A 21,693-nucleotide genomic window follows, 5' to 3' on the forward strand; every position below is an offset into this window, starting at 1 on the left:
CGACATCACCGGCCCTCCTGATCAGTTTGTTCAGTCTGTTGGTATCTGCAACCTTCAGCCCACTTCCCCAGCATATGACAGCGAAGAAGATCGCACTGGTCACAACAGACTCATAAAACATCCACAGCATCGTCCCCCAGATGTTAAAGGACCTCAGCCTTCTCAGGAAGAGGAGTTTACTTTGGCCCTTTTTGTAGACATCTTCTGTGTTTGTAGTCCAGTTCAACTTACTATTGAAGTACACCCTCTACAGTGTCTACAGGGACCTCCTGGATTGAGACAGGTGTTTTTATCCTCCTCAGATCCACTACAAGCTCCTTTGTTTTAGTCACGTTGAGCTGCAGATGATTCAGCTCACTCGAAGTGACCAAGTTGCCCACAACAGTTCTGTATTAACTTTCATCCCCCTTTCCAATGCAGCCAACTATTGCTGAGTCATCAGAATACTTCTGAAGGTTCAATAGTTGAAGGCTGAGGTAAAGAGGGTGAAGAGAACGGCAGGGAGGACAGTCCCAGTGTTGCTTACCACCCTGTCAGACACACAGTTCTGTAGGCGTAAAAACTGTGGTCTGCCCATCAGGTAATCCACAATCGAGGACACGATGGGGGCCTAGTAGGTTGGTAGCAGACTTTAGTGGATCAGTGAAGGGCCTGACCATAGGCCTTAGCTGCTCCAGGACGAGTCTCTCCATGATGTTTGACATCAGGGTCACCGGTCTGTAGTCCTAAGGGCAGCTGGGACACGGCGTCTTTGGCACAGGCACGAGGCAGGACGTCTTCCACAGCCCAGGGACTCTTTGGAGATGCAGGCTCAGGCTGAAGACTTGACTCAGTACTCCGCACAGCTGGGCGGCACATGCTTTAAGCACCCTGGGAAATACGCCATCGGGCCTGCAGCTTTGCCAGAGTGGAGTCTCGTCAAATGTCTTCTCACCAGGTCAGGCGTGATGGACACTGTAGAGGTGTCCGTTGGGGGAGGGCTGAGATCGATCCGGTTGTGGAGGACATGATGTATAGCAGGGGGAGGAGTAGGTAGGTGTGAAGTGAGGTGGTGAAGGCCAGACAAGGGCTCTGTAAGGAGGAGGAGTGGGGGGAGCCAAAGGGGCATTAGTTGAGGGGCCAGAGCAGCAGAGTCATGTGGGGGATGGGCCGCAGTATCAAACCTATTGAAAAATAGATTCAGTTCATTGGCTTGGTCCACACGATCCTCCAACCCTGTGCTAACAGTCTTCTGGAACCTGGTGATGGTTCTCATGCCACTCCACACATCCCTCATGTTGTTACGCTGGAGTTTATTCTCCAGCTTTCTCCTATAATTGTCTTTAGCCTCCCGGATTTTCAGTATCCCCTGCACTCTCCTCACCTCATCACGGTTGCCATCTCTGAATGCTCTCTTCTTTTCATTCAGGATGACCTTAATGTCCTTGGTGATCCAAGGTTTATTTTTGGCGTAGCAGGTTACAGTCCGAGCTGGGACATTGCAGTCCACACAAAAATTGATGTAGTCTGTGACGCACTCAGTGAGCCCATCGATTTCCTCCCCATGCGGCTCACAAAGTGCAGGCCAGTAAGACACTTCAAAGCAGCCCTGCAGTGTCTCATAAGCCTCCTCAGACCACCTCCTCACAGTCCTAGTGGTCATAGGCTTACTCTTCACCAGAGGAACATAGCAGGGTTTGAGATGAACCAGGTTATGATCTGACCTGCCCATAGGGGGGAGAGAAGAGGAGATGTATGCATCCTTAATGTTAGCATACATCAGATCCAGAGTCCTCTTCTCTCTGGTAGGACAGCTCACGTAGAGTTGGAAGGTCTGCAGAACTCTATCCAAAGTAACGTGGCTAAAGTCTCCCGACATGATGATGAGGGCACTAGGGTATTGAGTCTGGAGTCTGGAGATAGTGGTGTGTATGTTGCTGCAGGCAGAGGGAGACATGCAGGATCTCTCTAAGCAGATGGTATGGACGGAGTCCAATGGCCAGCAGTTCAACATCCGGGCTACAGAGCTGTTCTTTAATGGTGATATGACCAGGATAACACCATCTGCTGTTTACTAGAACGGCAACCTCCCCTCCTTTACGCTTACTGCTCTCGGTGCAATCCCGGTCAGCCCAAATGGTGTGGAAGCCATCCACAGAGATGTTCTGGTCTGTGATGTCCCTGTGCAGCCATGTCTCCGTGAAACACATCAGACTGCACTCATGCTGCTCCGGATGGCTCCGCGTTAGCACCGTAAGTTGATCTGTTTTGTTGTACAGAGACCGTACATTTCCCATAACAACAGAGGGGAGACACGGGTTAAATCTTCTCCTCTCCATAAGCCCATCCCGTCTCGACCCTCCTCTATTGCCCCGACGTTGCTTACCACCTCTGCATCTCCGTGTTTTTCTCCAGAGTTCGGATGAAATATCAGCTGATCTGGCCAGTATGCCGGCATTTGTGCGATCAGTTGTTCTCCGGAGTAAACAAAGGCAGCATGTCCCGGTGGAAGCAACATTGATAAAAACAGCATGAAAAGATACTAGCAAAATTAACCTCATTCTAGAGGGCAGAACTTTACAGAAATAGAACGAACCAAAGGAGAATAGAAGTTAAGAAAGTTTTAAAAAAGCGAACTCAAAGACCGGAGCAGTAAACGTTTGCGCATGCGCACTTGACAAGAAGAAATGCTGAAAGAAAGAAATTTAATTCAGTTATGTTAAATAATAACTTTGTATAACCTACATAAAACATTATAAAACATATATAAAAAACACTTTTACATGTACTTCCACATCTGGCATTACCAACAGATGCCTGCTTGGGATTCAGACAAATACTTCAGGACATCTATACAACTTCAACCAGTCTTTAACAAGCTCACTCAAGTGAGCAGATTTGCTGGACAAGGAACATCCTTGAAGATGGATGTTCTTGCCTTACCCTTTTTCCTGCGTCGAGTTTGGAGATTCTCTGCTCTCCGCAGTCTTCCCAGGCTCTGCTCTGCTTGCAGGGGGTCAATACCTTTTCTCTCTTCCAGTGACGATATCTTTCATTGTTTCCTTAAGTTCCTCCTCTTTGATAAGGTGCATGATTTCCTGTTGCCTACAGGACATGGGAAGGGTTGGTGTTTTCTTCCTTTGTTCTTTTGTTTTGAACCTCTCTACCCCATAGAAGTAGATCAGGTCACTAATTCGCTCCAATTTCTTCTCCACTGTTGCTCGGATTCCCTCCAGGATCAATCTGGACTTTGGCCACTTGACTTGGGGTCTGTGGCCTTGGATTTTCTTCTCTATAGCAGGCTGCGACTAGTTTCATCCCAGATTTCATCCCAGATGGGCAAAGACACCTTTTGGGCAAAGACACCTACAGGAGGAAGCTGGAGCACAAACTCTTTGGCGGCTGTGGCTTGGTGGAAGAGTGGGTCGTCCTCTGTTCGAGAGATTGGTGGTTCGATCCCCATCTCCCCCGGTCCACATGTCGAAGTGTCCTTGAGCAAGACACTGAACCCCAAATTGCTCCCCGTGCTGCGCATGGGTGTGTGAATGTGGTGTGAATGGTTAGATCAGATTAGATGGTATGTAGATGTCCACTGCCATCAGCGTGGATGTTTGTGTGAATGGGTGAATGTGACAAACACTGTGAAGCGCCTTGAGTAGTCAGATGACTAGAAAGGCGCTATATAAGTACAAGTCCATTTACTCCAGCAGAACAATTTAAAGGACGTGTGGAGTGGCATGAGGAGCATCACTGGCTACAAACCATCTGGTAGCCAGACATTAGGAGGTGGTACTGAACGTGCCAATGAGCTGAATCTGTTCTTCAACAGATTTGATGAAAGGGTTCTGGACCATCCCCCGACGGCTCCTCGACAACCTCCACCTCAAAACCTCCAGCCCTGTTGACACCCCCCCCCCTCAATTCCTTCCTGACTTTGCCCTACCTGTCCCCTCCCCCCCGCCACCACCTTTCTCCACCCCCACCAACGCACACAGCAGACAGTCCTTCACTGCAGAGCAGGTGAGGAAGGAGCTGTGCAGACTCCGCCCAGGCAAGGCAGCAGGTCCCGACGGTGTCAGTCCGAGGGTCCTCAAAGCATGTGCGACCCAGCTGAGTGGAGTCCTGCAGCACATCTATAACCTCAGCCTGAGTCTTGAGAAGGTCCCTGTACTGTGGAAGACATCGTGCCTGGTACCAGTACCGAAGAAGGTGCGTCCCACCGCCTCCGAACACTACAGACCGGTGGCGCTGACGTCGCACCTGATGAAGTCCCTGGAGAGGCTGATCCTGTCACTTCTTCGGCCCCTGGTCAGCTCATCACTGGACCCGCTACAGTTTGCCTACCAGCTGAGACTAGGTGTGGAGGACGCTATCATCTTCCTGCTCCACCGTGCCTGCGCCCACCTGGACAGACCGGGAACCACAGTGAGAATCTTGTTCATGGACTTCTCCAGTGCGTTCAATACCATCCGGCCTGCTCTGCTGGGACGTAAGCTGACGGCGATGCTGACCGGCCAAGTATCGCACACTATCTGACTTTGAACAGAGACTCAGTGAACAGTTGTGAGGGGCTGAAAACGTACAGTATCGGAGCAGTTCAAGGGAGATGACGACTTCTCTCTCTCAACTGTTCTCAGTCCAAAACCAAACGAAAGGTCACATACAGTCATGTTACTTCTTAGCTATCTGCATATTGAGAGAAAATGTCCAATTGCAGTTTTGTGCATGAGAGCAGGGAACAGTGTACACGCCTTATTTTACTTCTGCTTTCAGCTTATCCTGTTGGTGTGGATTTTTTTTCTCCAAATGTATTATTTGTTTTGTGTCATGTTTAGCTATCCAGCTACCCTGGTTTCCTGGATTACGGATTACTTTACGGGTCGACCACAGTATGTCAGACTGCAGGATGGAGTGTCTGACACTGTGGTCAGCAGTACTGGGGCTCCACAGGGAACTGTTCTTTCCCCCTTTCTGTTCACCCTGTACACCTCAGACTTTCAGCTCCTCTCTGAGTCCTGCCACCTACAGAAGTTTGCTGACGATTCTGCAATTGTTGCCTGTGTTAGTGAGGGGAAGGAGGAGGAGTACAGGGGCATTGTGGACTCCTTCGTCGACTGGTGTGCAGCTAATGACCCGATTCTAAACGCCACCAAGACTAAGGAGCTAGTGGTGGATTTCCGCAGGAGTAAATCTGCCCCCACACCCATCTCCATCAACGGCGTGGCTGTGGATGTTGTCAAGGATTACAAATACCTTGGAGTATAGCTGGATAACAAACTGGACTGGTCCAAGAACACTGAGGCTGTCTACAAGAAGGGCCAGAGTCGTCTCTATTTCCTGAGGAGGCTCCGGTCATTCAATGTATTAACACCATGCTGAGGATGTTCTACCAGTCGATGGTAGCCAGTGCCATCTTCTTTGCTTTTGTGTGCTGGGGCAGCAGACTGAGGGCAGCAGACGCAAAGAGAATCAGTAAGATCATCAGGAAGGCTGGCTCCGTCCTGGGGGTCAAACTGGACTGTTTGGTGGCGGTGTCTGAGAGGAGCATGCTGTCTCAACTGCCCAGCATCCTTGACAACAACTCTCACCCTCTCCACCAGCTGCTGACCTCCAGCAGAAGCACCTTCAGCCACAGACTAATTCTCCCCCGGTGTAACACTGAACGCCGGAGGAAGTCCTTTCTTCCAGTGGCCATCAAACTGTATAATTCATCTCCCCCGGTCAGGTAAGGAACAGTGGAGACACTGTATCCTGAGAAAATGTCACTTTGTCACTTTACAACACCACTGCATCACTTTATTTAGTTGTATTGTAACTTACTTCAGTCAGAATGCTGCTACACTTCACTGCACTTTACTGTAACTAACTTACTTCAGTAAGAAATGCTGCTACACTTCACTGTACTTTACTGTAACTAACTTACTTCAGTAAGAAAGGCTGCTACACTTCACTGTACTTTACTGTAACTAACTTACTTCAGTAAGAAAGGCTGCTACACTTCACTGTACTTTACTGTAACTTAGTTCTGTAGGAAATGCTGCTACATTTTTTAAGGAAATGCTGCTACATTTTTAACACTGTTTCAATTATCGCTCCTTATCACTTATTTAGTTTGTACTTATTTTATTTCAATATGCTGCTAAACTGCACACTGCGTATTGTTGTATATTGTATATACCTACGCTTAACCACAATGTCTGTTGTACTCTGTCACACTTAGTTATTGTCTGATTTATTTGATGTTAGCTTTATTTTATTTGATTATGTTAGCTTATTGTCACTCTGATCCTTTCCCACCTTTGTATTGAAACTGTTGCACAATAATTTCCCTCAGGATAAATAAAGCTTCTTGAATCTTGAATCTTGAATCGTGATTCTCAGCCGTGGGGTACTGATGCTCATTGGACTGTGAGTTGAATCCAGCCGCTGAGCTTCACTAGCCTGATTTGACCTTTCTCTTAATGAACGAGGTCCCGACCGTGCCTCCTTCAAACACTTTATTCACCCATGCTGTATTCTAAGGCCTCCGGTAGATGTTACTTTTGACCAGCCGCAGCTGCATGTTTGGAGTTCTTGTCCTAGTTATGTTAGTGCCGTGCTGACTTAGAGCGTACTCACACTGTCCTTCCGCACCGCGACCAGGGCTTTAGGGTACTTGTCCCCCCTCCCTCTCCCCCCGCGCCCCAGGCCCGTTTGTACTCACACTGCCAGGGCCGGCCAATGCTTCTTGCTGTCCATATGCCATCACGCCGTAACACGTCACACGCATTGATCGCGTGTGTGTGGCTTTGTTTACAAATCTTTCCACAGACCTCAGAGTTTTTGTGTGTCTTGTCGACTGTTTTTGAATATTTTCATCTGACCAAATCTGCAGTAAACACTCCACCTCCGCATCACATCAACGTGAACCTTTCATCGCCATTGTTGTTGTTGTTAAATGTCCGCGCATGGTCCTTCCTTCTATTTACATGTCCGAGCAGGCGGACATAACGCTACTGCCGTAGGGCTCGTGCTCATGCTCGTACACGTGCGCACGCTCGTGCTCGTACATGTGCAAACGGCTCCGCTAAAGCCCACCTCTTTCAAGCGGGCCGTGCGCGGAACGGGTGCACTCACACTGCTTAAAGGTACTAGGCTTTAGCTGAAAAAACGGTTTTGGCGCCGGCCAGAAGGACAGTGTGAGTACGCCCTTATTTGCTTTGTTGTCATCATGTTCTTTCCAGGGTCTGTTACTGTGTATTCAGGTGATGAGCCCCAGCTCTCGCTAAGTCAGGGGGTATTTTTAAGACAGCTGTCAAAAAGATGTGTCCATGATTAAAAGATTCGTCCGTGATTCTAACTATTCATATTCGTAAATAAAATGGTTGTACACAAAATTGTGCTGTAATACACAAGTCAGAGAAATTTTTCGGGTTAGGATTGTTTTTATGAGTATGAATTTAAAAGCTGTGAGTACAACTCTAAACTAAAAAGTCTCCCCTGTAAACACGAATTCAGTTTGTGGGTGAGAGTAGAAAAAGTGTTGAAATGACGTCACATAGGTCACAGGCAGGTCACAGGGGAAAGTAATCGAACCCCGGATGATGCGCTGAAGCTGAGGATGGCTGACAACAGAGCACCCACTGACACCGCCGGTAACTCAGGGGGAAGCATCATCACAGCTGAAGTCAATAACACATACAACATTTTTTATTTTTTATTAGTTATTTATTTCATGAAATTGTACTGTTTTAAATAATATACAGTTAATATACAATATACTGCTTTTTACTCTGAAGCAGTTTAATCAAGGTAAAAAAAAGAACCATAAGGAAAATATCCTGCATAGTTCCTCCGTAGCCTCTTTGATTAGAGCTGCGTCCCAAGCAGCGGTCCAACAAACAGAAACAACAGACCAACATGGATAACACTCAATAAAGCCCTATAAGAGTAATTATTATTTGCCTGCAGTCATTTTCTTGAGATCAGGTGCTCAAGTGTGGTTTGCATGGGTCCAGACTGTAGTAACAGTAATAGTAATAATAATTAATAATCATATAATAATTGATATTTGTTGTATTAACTTGCATGCTAATGATTGGCATATATAGCTCTGGAAAGCTATATAAGAGACCACTCCCAAAATGATCAATTTCTCTGGTTTTACTATTTATAGGTATGTGTTTGAGTCACTACCAATTTTCTCCCAAAATTGAAAAAAACAAAAAACATTGGCATTTGCTTATGACTAAACTAGTCTAAATAACAAAAATATTAAGTCTTTTCAGACCTTGAATAATAATATCCCCAAAGCAGTTTCAGTCAAAAGCAACTGGACTTGGTTATCTCAGGTGCTTGTGTTCTTCCCCTTGGGCCTGTGAGCTCGTGGGTACGTTATCAGCTCTGTGTTGCAGGATTCTGATTACTATTATTTAAAACACTACAATTTCATGGTTGCTACTGTCTTTTCCAAATTGGATGGGGGTTAAGGAGGGGGATGGATGGAAGACCACCTTTAATACTCCACTCGGCCACTTCGAGTACCTGGTAATGCCCTATGGGTTAACTAATGACCCAGATGTCTTCCAGGCACTAATTAAGGACGTTCTCCGTGATATGCTGAATAGATCAGGGTTCGTCTACCTGGATGACATTTTGATTTTTTCAAGAGACTTGTCAGAACATGTTATACACGTCCACCAGGTTCTCCAGCGCCTACAGGGGAATCGATTGTTCGTCAAAGCTGAAAAATGTGAATTCCACGTCTCATCAGTGACTTTTTTGGGGTACATTGTTGAGAGCGGACAGGTGAGTGCGGATCGTGCAAAGGTTAAAGCGGTGACAGAGTGGCCAACGCCTTCTTCCAGAAAGCAAATACAGCGTTTTCTGGGTTTTGCCAATTTCTACCGTCGCTTTATCCCTAACTACAGCCAGGTTGTGATGCCGATGACCAGATTGACGTCCCCCACAACTCCCTTTGTTTGGTCTTAAGCCGCTGATGACGCGTTTCTGGCTCTTAAGAAACGCTTCTCGTCCGCTCCTGTGTTGGTTCAGCCCAATCCTGCTTGTCAGTTCATTGTGGAGGTGGATGCCTCGGATCTGGGAGTGGGTGCGGTTCTGTCACAGTGATCAGCTACTGATAACACGGTTCATCCGTGCGCGCTTTTCTCCAAGAAGCTGTCCCCCATTGAGAGAAACTACGACGTAGAGAACCGTGAGTTACTAGCAGTCAAACTAGCTTTGGAAGAGTGGCGACACTGGTTGGAGGGGGCAGAGATTCCGTTTGTGGTTTGGACTGATCACAAGAACCTGTCATACATCCAGACGGCTAAGAGACTGAATTCCCGGCAAGGGGAATTTCTCGCTGACTTACGTTCCAGCAGCAAGAATATTAAACCGGACGCCCTCTCTCGTCTGCTGAGGAGGAGGAGACCGGTCGAGTCACATCATTCCCGCATCTTGCGACATCTCGCAGTCGCATCCCAGCTCCCAAGTACCCCAAGGACCGGGTCAGAAGGTATGGCTGAACTCCCACAAGGTTGGCTCCCGTTTCTCATTCGTATTGCATTCTCGCTTTGTGTTGTTTGTTTATAAATGATTGTTTCTTTGTTCTTTCCCTCCGTAGTTTCCCGAGATCCCGTTCCCTTGTCCAGATCCCCGACTGTCCATTTGTTACCCGTTCCTGTTACCCTCGACCGTCTCGTCCGTGTTGTACTTTTCCCCTGTAATTGGTACCCTTTTGTTTTTGTAAATATTTGTTTAGTTCCTTATCTTGTGTCCTTGTCTGCATTTGGGTCCGGTTCCATTGTGTTATTTCCCCACACCGTTCATGACAGCACTTCTGTATGCTAAAGTTGTTGTTGTGCGTCGAAAGCTATATCGTTGTACTTAAGCTTTTTTTGGTTCATACTATATAGCTCCACAATGAACAGGGACTTATGTGAGATTGACCACAAAATAAGATCCAGCCTGAGTTTGGTGTTCAAGACCTCAGGTGGAAACTTAAGTTCCTGATTAAGATCAACCAGCATTTTTCAGTCACTTGTGACATCTAAGAGGGTGCTATCCAGTCTTGCTGCTGGTTCCACTAGGCCCTATGTCCTGTGGATGGGTGTCTGGATGTTGGGTGAGGGAGGGCATTGATGGAAGTACGCCTTTCTTCCAGAATGATTGCTAGTTGGCGTAGGACTTAGTAATGCCTCCAGGTGTAACGGCCTTGGGACAGGCTGGTTTTGCAGCTGATAAGGATGTGCCTGAGAGTTGCTGGGGTTTGGCAGAGAGGGCATGCTGGATCTTCTCACAACCACTGGTTAAGATTCTTGGGTGTAGGAAGAACATCGTAGGTGGCCCTAATAATGAATTTGATTTGGCTCCCCTCCATTTCGCACAGGTCTCCCCAAGTGAGCGTATGGTGCTCCAGGTTTTCCCAGGCAGTCCACTGACCCTGCTTGGCTTGTGACACAGCCTTTAGACATCTCTTTGATTCCTGTTCCTGTCCTGCAGGACTCACACAGCACATAAGCGCTCAGACACTACGGCGTGGCGGAGCTGCAAGCCTTCTGCAATCGCTTTGGCAGAGGAAAGAGAAAGACTAAACGACCGGGGGGGTATATAAACCGTCCCGCATTAGCGGGTGAGGACACAGCTGCACTACAGGTGCCGGTAAGGGGAGTGCTGAATATGGCAGAACAATGTATTATAAAAATAGAAAGGTCTACAAAAAGGAGTCAGCAGAGAGGTTTCACAGCAATCAAGGAGTCCAAATCCAAATACACTTCCCTGTCCTCCATTAGTCTTCTTCTCATTCGTGTCTTGCATTATCTACTTCCATGATCCACCCACACAACGCCTCTCGCACTTCCCTGTCCTCCATTAGACTTCTTCTCATTCGTGTCTTGCATTATCTACTTCCATGATCCATCCACACAACGCCTCTCTCCCACACCGACACTCCTAACTTATCTGACATCCACTCACATATAACTTGACTACTTTCATCTTTGAGGATTTCTGAAATCGTCACCTCTCTTCTTTCTACCGAAGTCTTAATCTCCCTCCTGTTACCACCTCTGTCCTAAGTAGTTTGTTCTCTTCTAACTTCTCTGATACCTCTGCGTCGGTCACCCTTTCTAGATTTATGTCTCCCAATATAGCACTCATTTTGGTTTGTTCAGTTATTTTTATATAGACTTTGTGATCATAATTTGGGTGCCATTGTCTACCCAACTTCACTTGTATTGTCAGTTCCTGCCCTTTTTTATCTGCTTTTGTCCCGAGAATCCTATTGTCTCAACAAATCTGTCTAACATGGGGAGGTGCGTCGCAAACTTTGGATCCACACATGTGTGAGTGGCTCCAGTGTCCACTAGTATTGGTACTTGTACTTACAATTTGAACCTGCAGCATAGGTTCTTCATCAGCCTCCACCGTTATCACTGGAAGCTGACCCTTTAGGATTCTCTGGGCACCCTAGTATCCAAAATTAGGTCTTCCCCAGGGGCCTGCAGAGCCTCTAGCTCCACGTTGCATTGTCCTGCCTCTGCCCCCTCTGAATGACCTGGCATGCCGCACTCCAAGCATTCACCACTGGTTCGCCGTGGTCCTTGTCCTCTGTAGGGACCTCCCCTTGAACGATATGAGTTTCCATATCCATCCCGTGCACCACAAGATTGTTGGTATACATTGACAGCTTCCGGTGATTGTTGCGCAGGTGGTTGTGGGATCTAATTTTCTTGTATCTCCTATACCACCATCACGAAAAAAGGTTCTTCATTGCTGCCGCCCCAAAACATCTTGCCCATATCGCTTTTATGTCACCGAGGGCCAGCATTTTCCCCACAGTTTCCTCTTCAAATGATCTTATCCATTTGCTGGCTCCTTCGTGAATGTCAGGCAGCCTTGAGACGAGACCTGCAAGGTTGATTGTTTGCCATGGCACATAATGCCCCTGAGTGCCCTTTATTAGAATTGGATACTGGCCAGCCTCATATCTGTCTGGTTTACGTATGTTTGCCCATTTTTTTGATAGTCTTGGGATATCCTTAATGTATTCTGGGTATTTGGCCCCCATTATCTCAATTGGTTGTGCAGTAATTGTTGTGTTGCTAGGTTATTATGGCAATGCTAATCTTTGATAGCACTTTTGCAGAGGTGAATGCTATTTCTATGTTTTACTGGTGGTAAGTTTAGGCTTAGCTTACCTTGGTTATGCTAAGCTCGTCTATGGTTACACCCAAAGTCTAATATAATGTGCTAGGTTTTTAGCTCAATGCTAATTAGCTTAGCCTTAGCTATGCTAGTTATGCTAAGCTAATCTATGGTTATACCCAAAGTTCAATTTAATATGCTAGTTTTCTAGCTCAATGCTAGTTAGCTTAGCCTAAGCTATGCTAGTTTATGCTAAGCTAGGCTATGGTAATTGCTGTAATCAATTTTAAATGCTAACACTTAGATTAGCCTTTCAGGTAGCTATGCTATTTGGGCCTATAGCTAACTGCTAGGTCCTCTCAGCTGGTGTTATCTCCCCCGCCTGTCTGGCAGTCCTCCAAGCCACTCCTGGCAAAAATGACGTCTACCAAGAATTTAAACTGCACAAATGTTTGATTCAAAATGGCGATCAGGTTCTAAGATGGCGGCTCTCCAAGCCACACCTAACTCCTAAATTTCCACTGTGCCACAACTCCAAAATGGCGATTGATAACACAACCACACCTATTTCTGATTTTCTTCTGCGCCACTGTTCCAAAATGGCGGTTGGCCTTTATAGCCACACCCAACTTCTGAATTACAAATGCGCCACAACCTAAAAATGACAATGCTCGCGAAACCTCATTTGTTTAATTCACAGTATGTATTTACACAATTTTATTTTGCTGTTTTTCCTCTGATCACAGCTGAGTCACTTGAACTTTTCTACTTGGAACCATGAAAGCAAGCTGCTCAACATGCAGATAGCAGTTTCTCAAAACACATGCAGTATATCGATACTCCACGCTCAGTCAAAACAGATCTCAGACACACAAGAACATCCTTGTGGAAAGAGAGTCAGTGAGGGATTAACCTGTTCCGTCAAAGATTCTCTAGAGTCCAGTTTATGGATCTACATATATATTTATAGGTTATAGATAGATTTTTACAGATCTATATATATAGATTTTATTAATCATTTATTTATTTATTTTCGATGTTAACTTTCCCTTATTAATTGGTGCTTTACATATCATACATGCAGTGTTTATATGAGTTTATATATATTTCTATGGGAGTTTTCATAAGCAGTGTATTCTTTACAGACTGAATAACTTTATTTGTGAGCCTTTCAATAGACCTCTTTAGACACGTTTTCCTGTTTGCTGTGTGTGTGTGTGTGTGTTCATATCTTTTATCCAGTGCTCAAATAGATCCTGCTCAGTTTATAGTGAATTTCCTTTCACGTATATATAAATGATTTAGTTGACTCTGTATTAACACAGTGATCAGCCCGTGGCGGTAGCGGGTCAGCATGTGCGTGTGACCTACATAGACAGACTCTAAAGCGCACGCCCCTCCATATTATATTTCCAAACTCTTTGGAAATATTCTCTAAAGTCAATACCAAAAATCCAGTCCGGTTTTTTATTGAAACACTCCCTTTATCCCAATCACAATGACCAGTTATCCACACACGCACAAATTCACCCTTTTTCTGGCCGGTGTTCTTTTTCTTTTTGAATCATAGCTGCTGACACAGTCCAATGTTTAAAATTCTTGTATATCATAACAAATTTTAAAGAATTACAGCAGCTTTCCTGCATGCAGGAACACGCAAGACAGCCAAAGGCCTCCCAGCTGACTCAGCCTGTTCAACTTGGAATGAACCTCAAAAACGCTACCCTGAGTCGAGGCTGAGCCTCAACCGGCATACAACTGTGCGAGATAGGATAAAAGTTCCTACCTTTTTGGCTCCTTATGCACAGCTCCTGCAATGGTGAGCTCAGCCGTCGTCCCAGCGAACAGGTCCAAACCAATCGAACGTCCGGGGTCACCAATTTATGGTAGAACAATGTATTATAAAAATAGAAAGGTCTACAAGAAGGAGTCAGCAGAGAGGTCACAGCAATCAAGGAGAATTTATTGAATCAAGGTTTGACACACTAATTCACAGAGTTCCAAGATCCACAATACCAAATTCCTCATTCCTAAATTCCAAATTCCTCTTAACAGAACTTCCCTTCTTATACAGAGGTTCGTGTGCTGCCAACATTTACACGCACCATTAGGTCTTTCCAATACACAATCAGTACATTTACAATCAGTGGCGTCTACTTTGTGTCCAGACATCATCGTGCCCAAATACAGTTGTATTGTTTTTTAAACAGAATTTATCAATCTTGCGTGAAAACGGGCGCAGATCTGATTGCAGAATTGGTTGTATGACAGGACCCACGTGTGATTTATGAAACATTTGTATCTGACCAATCTCAGCGTACGAATGAGCGGGCCTTGATAAATGCGGCGGCTGAATTTGATCGTCATTAACATGTTACGCCCTTAAATATTCCTGGTTTGGAGGCCTCGCACACTGAGGTCAAACATGGAGAGACGAAAAACTTGTAAGAAAAGAAACTTTTCCGACACACATATCGGCTCCTGACATCCGACATGGAGCAAAATAAAGATGTGCTTTTTGGTAGTCTTAAGAGTGGAATAAAAGGGGCCCATAAAAACGCTGTATGGAAAAGAATAACGGAGGCAGTCAATCCGAAACAGCGCTCCACTGAGACCCGTGTGCGAATTGTTGGACAGGTGTTGTGCCGTATTCAGCACCCCTGCCGTGAAATGCACCCCCTCGCATTATAGGTGATTTTCTGGATTAGAAGGCTGTTGTTTCGACCTATAGTAGTAGCTTATATACAGGTAACCCAATTAAAAGCACACACTTTTGAACCTATCAATTGCAAGAAAAGCTGGGATTATATTTAGGAAACACTAAGTCAAATACATTCAACTTGCTCAAAAGATCCATTTAATTCATTTTGTAATTATGGCTGCAGCATATTTCCACAGAACATACAAAAAGGTGTTGTTTTGTGTTCGCTATTACCCAAGTTTGTGATTTTAAACTCTTTAAAATAGTTTAAAGATTGTAAGTAACTGTTCTGACCGTTGTGGGTTACCTGTATATAAACTACTCTTATAGGTCGAAACAACAGCCTTCTGATCCAGAAAATCACCTATAATGCGAGGGGGTGCATTTCACGGCAGGGGTACTGAATACAGCACAACACCGGCGCTCTTGCTCTGTAGCGGGGTTTGTCAGCGGGGTTATTAGGTATTCCGTTAGAGGATACCTTTGTCACCTAGAAGAACCATACAAAGATGTTAATCATCTGATACCTTGTTTGATTTAATGCAATTTATCGAGGGTAGCCACTAACTGAGGAGATGACTTTGGCTCTGCAGTGCGTCTTGCTGCAGTGCGTCTTGCTGCAGCCGCGCGCCAACACATTCATTCATTAATTCATCTTCAACCGCTTGTCCCTGTCGGGGTCACGGGGGGCTGGAGCCGAGCTGTTTTGAAATATAAAAGAATCGTGTGCCCCCCCCCCCCTGGCCAGCTGGCCACCACGTTTAAAAGCGATAGCTTGGCATCACAAATCACCTGTACATTTATCGAGTGGTAGTTTTTGCAATTGATGAATGAGTAATCATTCATGGATGGTGCCTTCAGACGCACATGAGTACAATCAATTGCTCCAACCACAATTTTTTTTTTTTTAAATTCGTTTTAAGAATCCGTTTTGATCTGTTCTTAATATGTGACTGCTTATGCTTAATGACAACTGAGGTTTGTTAATTATTTTCAGCCAGATTTTGCTGTGCTGCACCGCAAATACACAGGCTGAAATTTGCGTACACAATCTCAGACCTAACGCGAGATTTGATCGTAGCTCCCGCTCACGTCCAAATTGATAAATGCCGAAGTTTGCCAGGAAATGGTCGTACGCACGTCTTTCTGCCGTACGTTCGTTTGATAAATGAGGGCCAATGTGCTTATCGGGCCCATGTCCCCAGTAAACGTTGACCTAGCCCTGTTATTCACTTTCTCAATCATGTTTTCTTCCACATAAACACCTGCTGCGATCGCCATGCCTGCTGTAAAATAAACAGACTGAGGGACACCAGATAACTAAAATGCATACAGAACATAAACCATCTGGTTACACTATCTTTAGTTAACTCTCTTCCTATCTCCCCCTCCATCTCTTTCGTACCGTGGCCCTGAGGAGCAAATCACAACGACAAATCCGAAAACACAACGGCAAATCCAAAATCACAACGACAAATCCAAAATCACGACAAATCCAAAATCACAACGACAAATCCAAAACGACAACGACAAATCCAAAACGACAACGACAAATCCAAAATCACAACGACAAATCCAAAATCACAACGACAAATCCAAAACGAATAATCCAAACGATTATTTTTGATGCAGGGCATCCGTACGGCGTGACAGATGATATGTTGTCAACCAACCTAAACATCAGGATGAGTATATCGGACTATGTGGGAAGTACTTCAGCAAAAACACCAGCTGCGTGTTAAACGCAACCTTTGCTAACGGCAGATAGCCGAGTGGCTGCCCTGGTCCACGCATCTCCATGAGGACGGCACGTCTCCCCTCAAACAGCAGGAGAGTGAGGACAGAGAGAGAACTAATTTATTATTTTATGTTTTATATGAAATGTTGACTTATCTCTGAACTTGCAAATACGACTAAATAGATGAATAGTAATATCAAAAAAGGGTATCCTATAAATAAAACAGTAAATTTAAGACCATTTTAAAACAATCTGGGTTATTTTCTGTACTATTTTTTAAGTATGAGATCATCATTACCTATATCTACCTTTGAAATGTTTCTCTCATTAACTGTAGATATTGTGTCCATATAACAACGCACTATTATTACACAGCTAGGATGCAGGTCGTCTGCTCGGCCTGTGGCCGGCACAGAAAGCCCTTACCTTCACTAGGTCCATCATCAGGAGACAGTTTCCAGAAGGAGAAGGACTTTAGATTATGAAATGTCCCGTTTAGGTGACAGTCTACAAAAATACTCAGTGTCATACTGTATAAAAACATTTTATGCAGTTAAGATCAGTTATAGCATTAATGTTAGGTCTGCATACAGAAGTGAAACTATTTACCAACATCCCAAAATATAAAATCTATTCATGTACTTTTATATTCAGGAACTACAGTTAAAACAATAAGAAACATTCTGCAATACAAATGTAAAATAAGTATAACTGCACCAGCAAAACTTAAAACACAAGACTGGAACTTTTTGAAATATGAATGTGGATGTGCCAAGTGGTCAAAAGTATAAGAAAAAAAAAAAGATGTATCCATTTAAAACTAGAAAGCACTCATTAGATTTGTACGATCCTGAATTAACTATTTTATTATTAGAAAATATTTTAATTGATCAAAATACATAGACAATCATGAGTTATATGGAACATTTTTTTCTCAACGTAGTAAAATATGCAAACGTGAATAGTGACAAAGGTAAAAACAAACATCTTGCAATGTTTTAGTAAACATTTTTTTTTATTCATATTAATTTTAGACTTTGGTCTGACTTTTTCTTGACAAATAATAATCTTAAGCTTAAAACTTTCACACTGATGTCCTGTGTTAAACTGCAAATGTTGTGTGAGAGACAGGCTGTCCAGCTGTCCCCGGTGATGTTCTGGCAGGATGTGGAAAGGGCAGGCAGCACGGCTCTCTGGTACAGCAGTCTTTGATGAGGTGATGATGTGATGAAGACCTCTCTGTTACTCTGTTAGGGTCGACGTGAAGGCTGAGGAAGCAAACACATGCTTTTAGATCACATTCAGGGATTCAGCTTCTCCTTGATAGGGCGATCAGACCTCACCATCACTGGTCCATCAACCTCTCAGCTGCCATCATGGTTTAAAAGCAGGACTGCCAAGAGAAGCCTGGAGAAAAAGCACATAATGCAGTTCACAATGTGATCATTTGTGAAGAAATACAGAAGTAAAGAAAATATAGTATACAAATAAAATCTAGTATGTAGAACAAAACACATTTTTTTAAGGTCACTTCTGTTTTTGCACTATTTGGTCATATTTACTCATATTAATTTATTCAATACTATATTATTACAAAACAAGAACAACTGCACTATATCATGTGGGTATGTAAATATGTCTATTTCTATTTCTTCCCTTTTTAAATTTAACTATTGCTTATTTTTGGTATTTTTTTATCTTATTTTGTATTATGTTTCTGCTTGTTATATTCTGTTGCTGCTGTGACAAACAAATTTCCCCGTCTGCGGGACATTAAAGGTTTTCTGATTCTGATTCTGATTAGGGGATCACTACCACTCTGATAAAACTGTTGTATTAAACACTGACAATAAATAAATAATGTAGTCAAACACAAAGGCCCTGCAATGAATTCAATATGCATGACGTTTATAATGTGTTTGTTCAAACTCTTATAGAGATGCTTTAACTTTATTGTTTTTTATGAGTCTGCAGTTGAATCGTATTTGAGGTGTTTATAAGTCCAGCTTTACTGAGATGAGGTCATCACATTATGTCATTAAGATTATCATATAATATTATCCTTGAGGTCAGAGGGACTAGTAGAGTTGTGCCTGACTGCATTATACTCAGTGGTGTTATTTTACACAGCATCATGTCAGTGGAGTGGCTATATCTGTTTACTATAGAACATGTACAGTCAACAGTTCATGCTTGATAGCAGAGTAAATGCACATGAATCTACAACACTAACAGCTCTGTAACTGTAGGTGCATCTGTCCCTACATGAACGTTACCGACAGTCTCTCCATTAAACTTAGAAACTGACGCTAACACACCAACATCGCTGTTAACGTTACGTGCCAGATAGCTCCGTTTAACTGTCTGTGGGCTGTCTGGGCCAAGGCAATAACAGTCCTTACAACCGTAAATTATAACTACATTAGCTGTGCAAACATACTCTCAAACTAACGCTCTGTAACTACACTTCGGGGTTTTAACATTAGCGAACTGATGTTACAGATTTCGCCAGGTTAACCTGTAACGTTAGGTTTGATAAAATCCGATGCTAACCGCTAATGCGGGCTAACAATGACGTTAGCTTGTTAGCTGGTGTGTTTTGGCTGCTTTACAGCAAGAGTACTAACCACACTTCGGTTCTTATGACTGAAACACTTATGCTGGTTTATGTGGACGCTGACAAACGAATTTAAGCTTACAATGCACAGTTCATGTTTTCGTCCAGCTGAATCTTCACGGCCATTGCCATCCCTCCCACTGGGGCGTCGACAGCATCGGAGGAGCTGTTCAGTGAAGGAGGTGCAACAGCTGTCTGCCTCACATGTTTGTCGGTGTCGGCTTCGGCTTCAATATCTCACTCTTAAACCCGTCATATCACCGGGGAAATCAGAGCGCCCTAACGTTACACGGCCATGTAGAGCTGCAGCGGGTTCTCCACCTCTCTCTTCCTGTTATACGAAAGACAGTCCGTCTGTCCAATCAGGAGCGTCCATCCTCTGATCAGAGAGACCTACCCTTTCCGGTCTAAGTTAATGTTGTTGTGATTTTGGATTTGTCGTTTTGGATTTGTCGTTGTGTTTTTGGGATTTGTCGTTGTCGTTTTGGATTTGTCGTTGACGTTTTGGATATGTCGTTGTCGTTTTGGATTTTTCGTTGTGATTTTGGATTTGTCGTTGTCGTTTTGGGTTTGTCGTTGTCATTTTCGATTTGTCGTTGTGATTTTGGATTTGTCGTTGTGTTTTCGGATTTGTCGTTGTGATTTGCCCCTCAGGGCCACGGTACTTTCGACTACACCTTGGCTAAGAAGATTAAGGATTATTCAAATAAAATAAACATGTTAAATAAGTAGAAAAATCCATCCATCCATCATCTTCAACCAGGAGGGGGCTGGGGGCTGGAGCTGATCCCAGCTAACATTGAGTGTGAGGAGGGGTGCAGGGCATCAGTCTACAGCAGGGCACATAGAGACAGACAGAGACAGACAACCATTCAAACTCACATGGAGAAGATGGAGAACCCTGAGAGAACCAGGAACCCTCTTGCTATGAGGAGACAGTGCTAACCATCACACCACTGTGTCGTCCCTAAACAGAAAAATGAATAGAAAAAAAGTTGCACTTACATCCTGCACTAATATGTAGCACTCTGTAGTTTGAGACTAATTTAAAGGTAACACTTCTTGCTGTTCTTGGTTTGTACCCTCATGGTTGAGTGCACTTACTGAGTCTAATGAGCCCTTAGTAAGTCTAACGAGCCCTTAGTAAAGGCTATTAAGGCTAATATGCAATTACTATCAAATTCAGACTGTCCTCACCCAAAAAACAACCTCATACTTGCGATTGTCAAAAGCAAAGGTATTTATGTTTGTTGTTAGGCAGCAGCCTCTAGTGGCCATAGTAATTGTCCTAGGACCAAACTAGGAAGTAAGGTGATGTAGTTATAAGAACTCCAAACTCTTTGTAAGGAGCCGGTTATGGGTGGTGGATGGGTCAATCGAAACACAGGACCTAACCCAGCAGAATTTGAGTCCTGTGTGACACGTATGAAACCAAAAGTCATTTTTTAGCTTAATTAACTTCTTTTCACCTTCACACATGATGCATGATCCTTTTTTCTTTTTTCAACCCTATCCAAGGGTTTCTGTTGCCTAAACTTCAGTAGTTCCATTTCACAACTTTAAAACAAACAGTCATGTGTAACGGTCACATCACCATGATCACATGTTTCAAACAGTCACCATGTGGCCATGTTTAATAGAACATTCTTAAATACTTTTTCATTGGCACCTGTTTCCTTATTCTGTTGTTTAGGTATGAGGATGTTTTGATCAAATTAGTGATGAGAACATTTTTAGGTAATCAGACAAGTTAGAGACATATCCCTGCTGTCACTACTATAAATGATGCCCATGGCAGCAGATCAAGAACACTATTTTGAGCGCATGACGGTTTTGGTGTATAATGGTAATATTTGACAGTGGTATATAAGCTAAAGGATATTATTGAAATTGGAACCTGAGATTGATTCAAATTATCACACATCTTGAAAGTAAACTGTCTCATTCTGTAGATGAAGGGGAACTGATGAGCAGAATACGTACTTCTGTACAAGCGATCTTCCCTCTATGTGGTGACCTTCTTCTGGGAGAGACCAGGATCCGTAGAGTGCCTCTCTGTGAAGTGAATGTCCCGAAAGGAGCCCATGTTTTGATAAGTAACAACCGCCATGCCTTCACACCATCAGCACCTGAGGAAATGAGGCTACGGTGCAATGCCCTTGTTGATCAGAACTTTACATATAAACTTTTCACTCTCAACTGCGAGCACTTTGCCACTTTTGTACGCTATGGGAAAGCTGTGTGCAACCAGGTACTGTATACATTTGGCAGTGCAATAATAACATCTTTCCATGTTTCTGATTGATTGTTCCCAATCAAATTATGATACTAGCATAGTGTGAGTTTTGATAGTGTGATAATTTCCCTGTTTGGACTGAACTTAACCTGCATTTTGGCCATATCAGACCAATAAAACTGTTGATTGTTTTATGTATTATTGTTGATACCCAGTGATGTAGTGGTAAAAGAAATAAAAATAAATTATCCATAAGGCTTGCATCCATCTTTACAACTTAATAAAATTCAATACAT

The 21,693-nt window shown here is 43.8% G+C and overlaps 1 protein-coding gene across 1 annotated transcript in view; it reads left to right on the plus strand.

Moving 5' to 3' along the window:
• LOC310951879 (phospholipase A and acyltransferase 4-like) overlaps positions 1 to 21,693 on the plus strand; it is a 30,617-nt gene that overhangs the window by 2,337 nt on the left and 6,587 nt on the right. Inside the window, exon 3 of the mRNA XM_083920342.1 lies at positions 21,114 to 21,412. Coding sequence (XP_083776468.1) covers positions 21,114 to 21,412 — 299 coding nt within the window. The remainder of the gene's footprint in view (positions 1 to 21,113; positions 21,413 to 21,693) is intronic.

This window comes from Echiichthys vipera (assembly GCF_963691815.1).
Source record: "Echiichthys vipera genome assembly, chromosome: 9".
NCBI lineage: Eukaryota > Metazoa > Chordata > Actinopteri > Perciformes > Trachinidae > Echiichthys > Echiichthys vipera.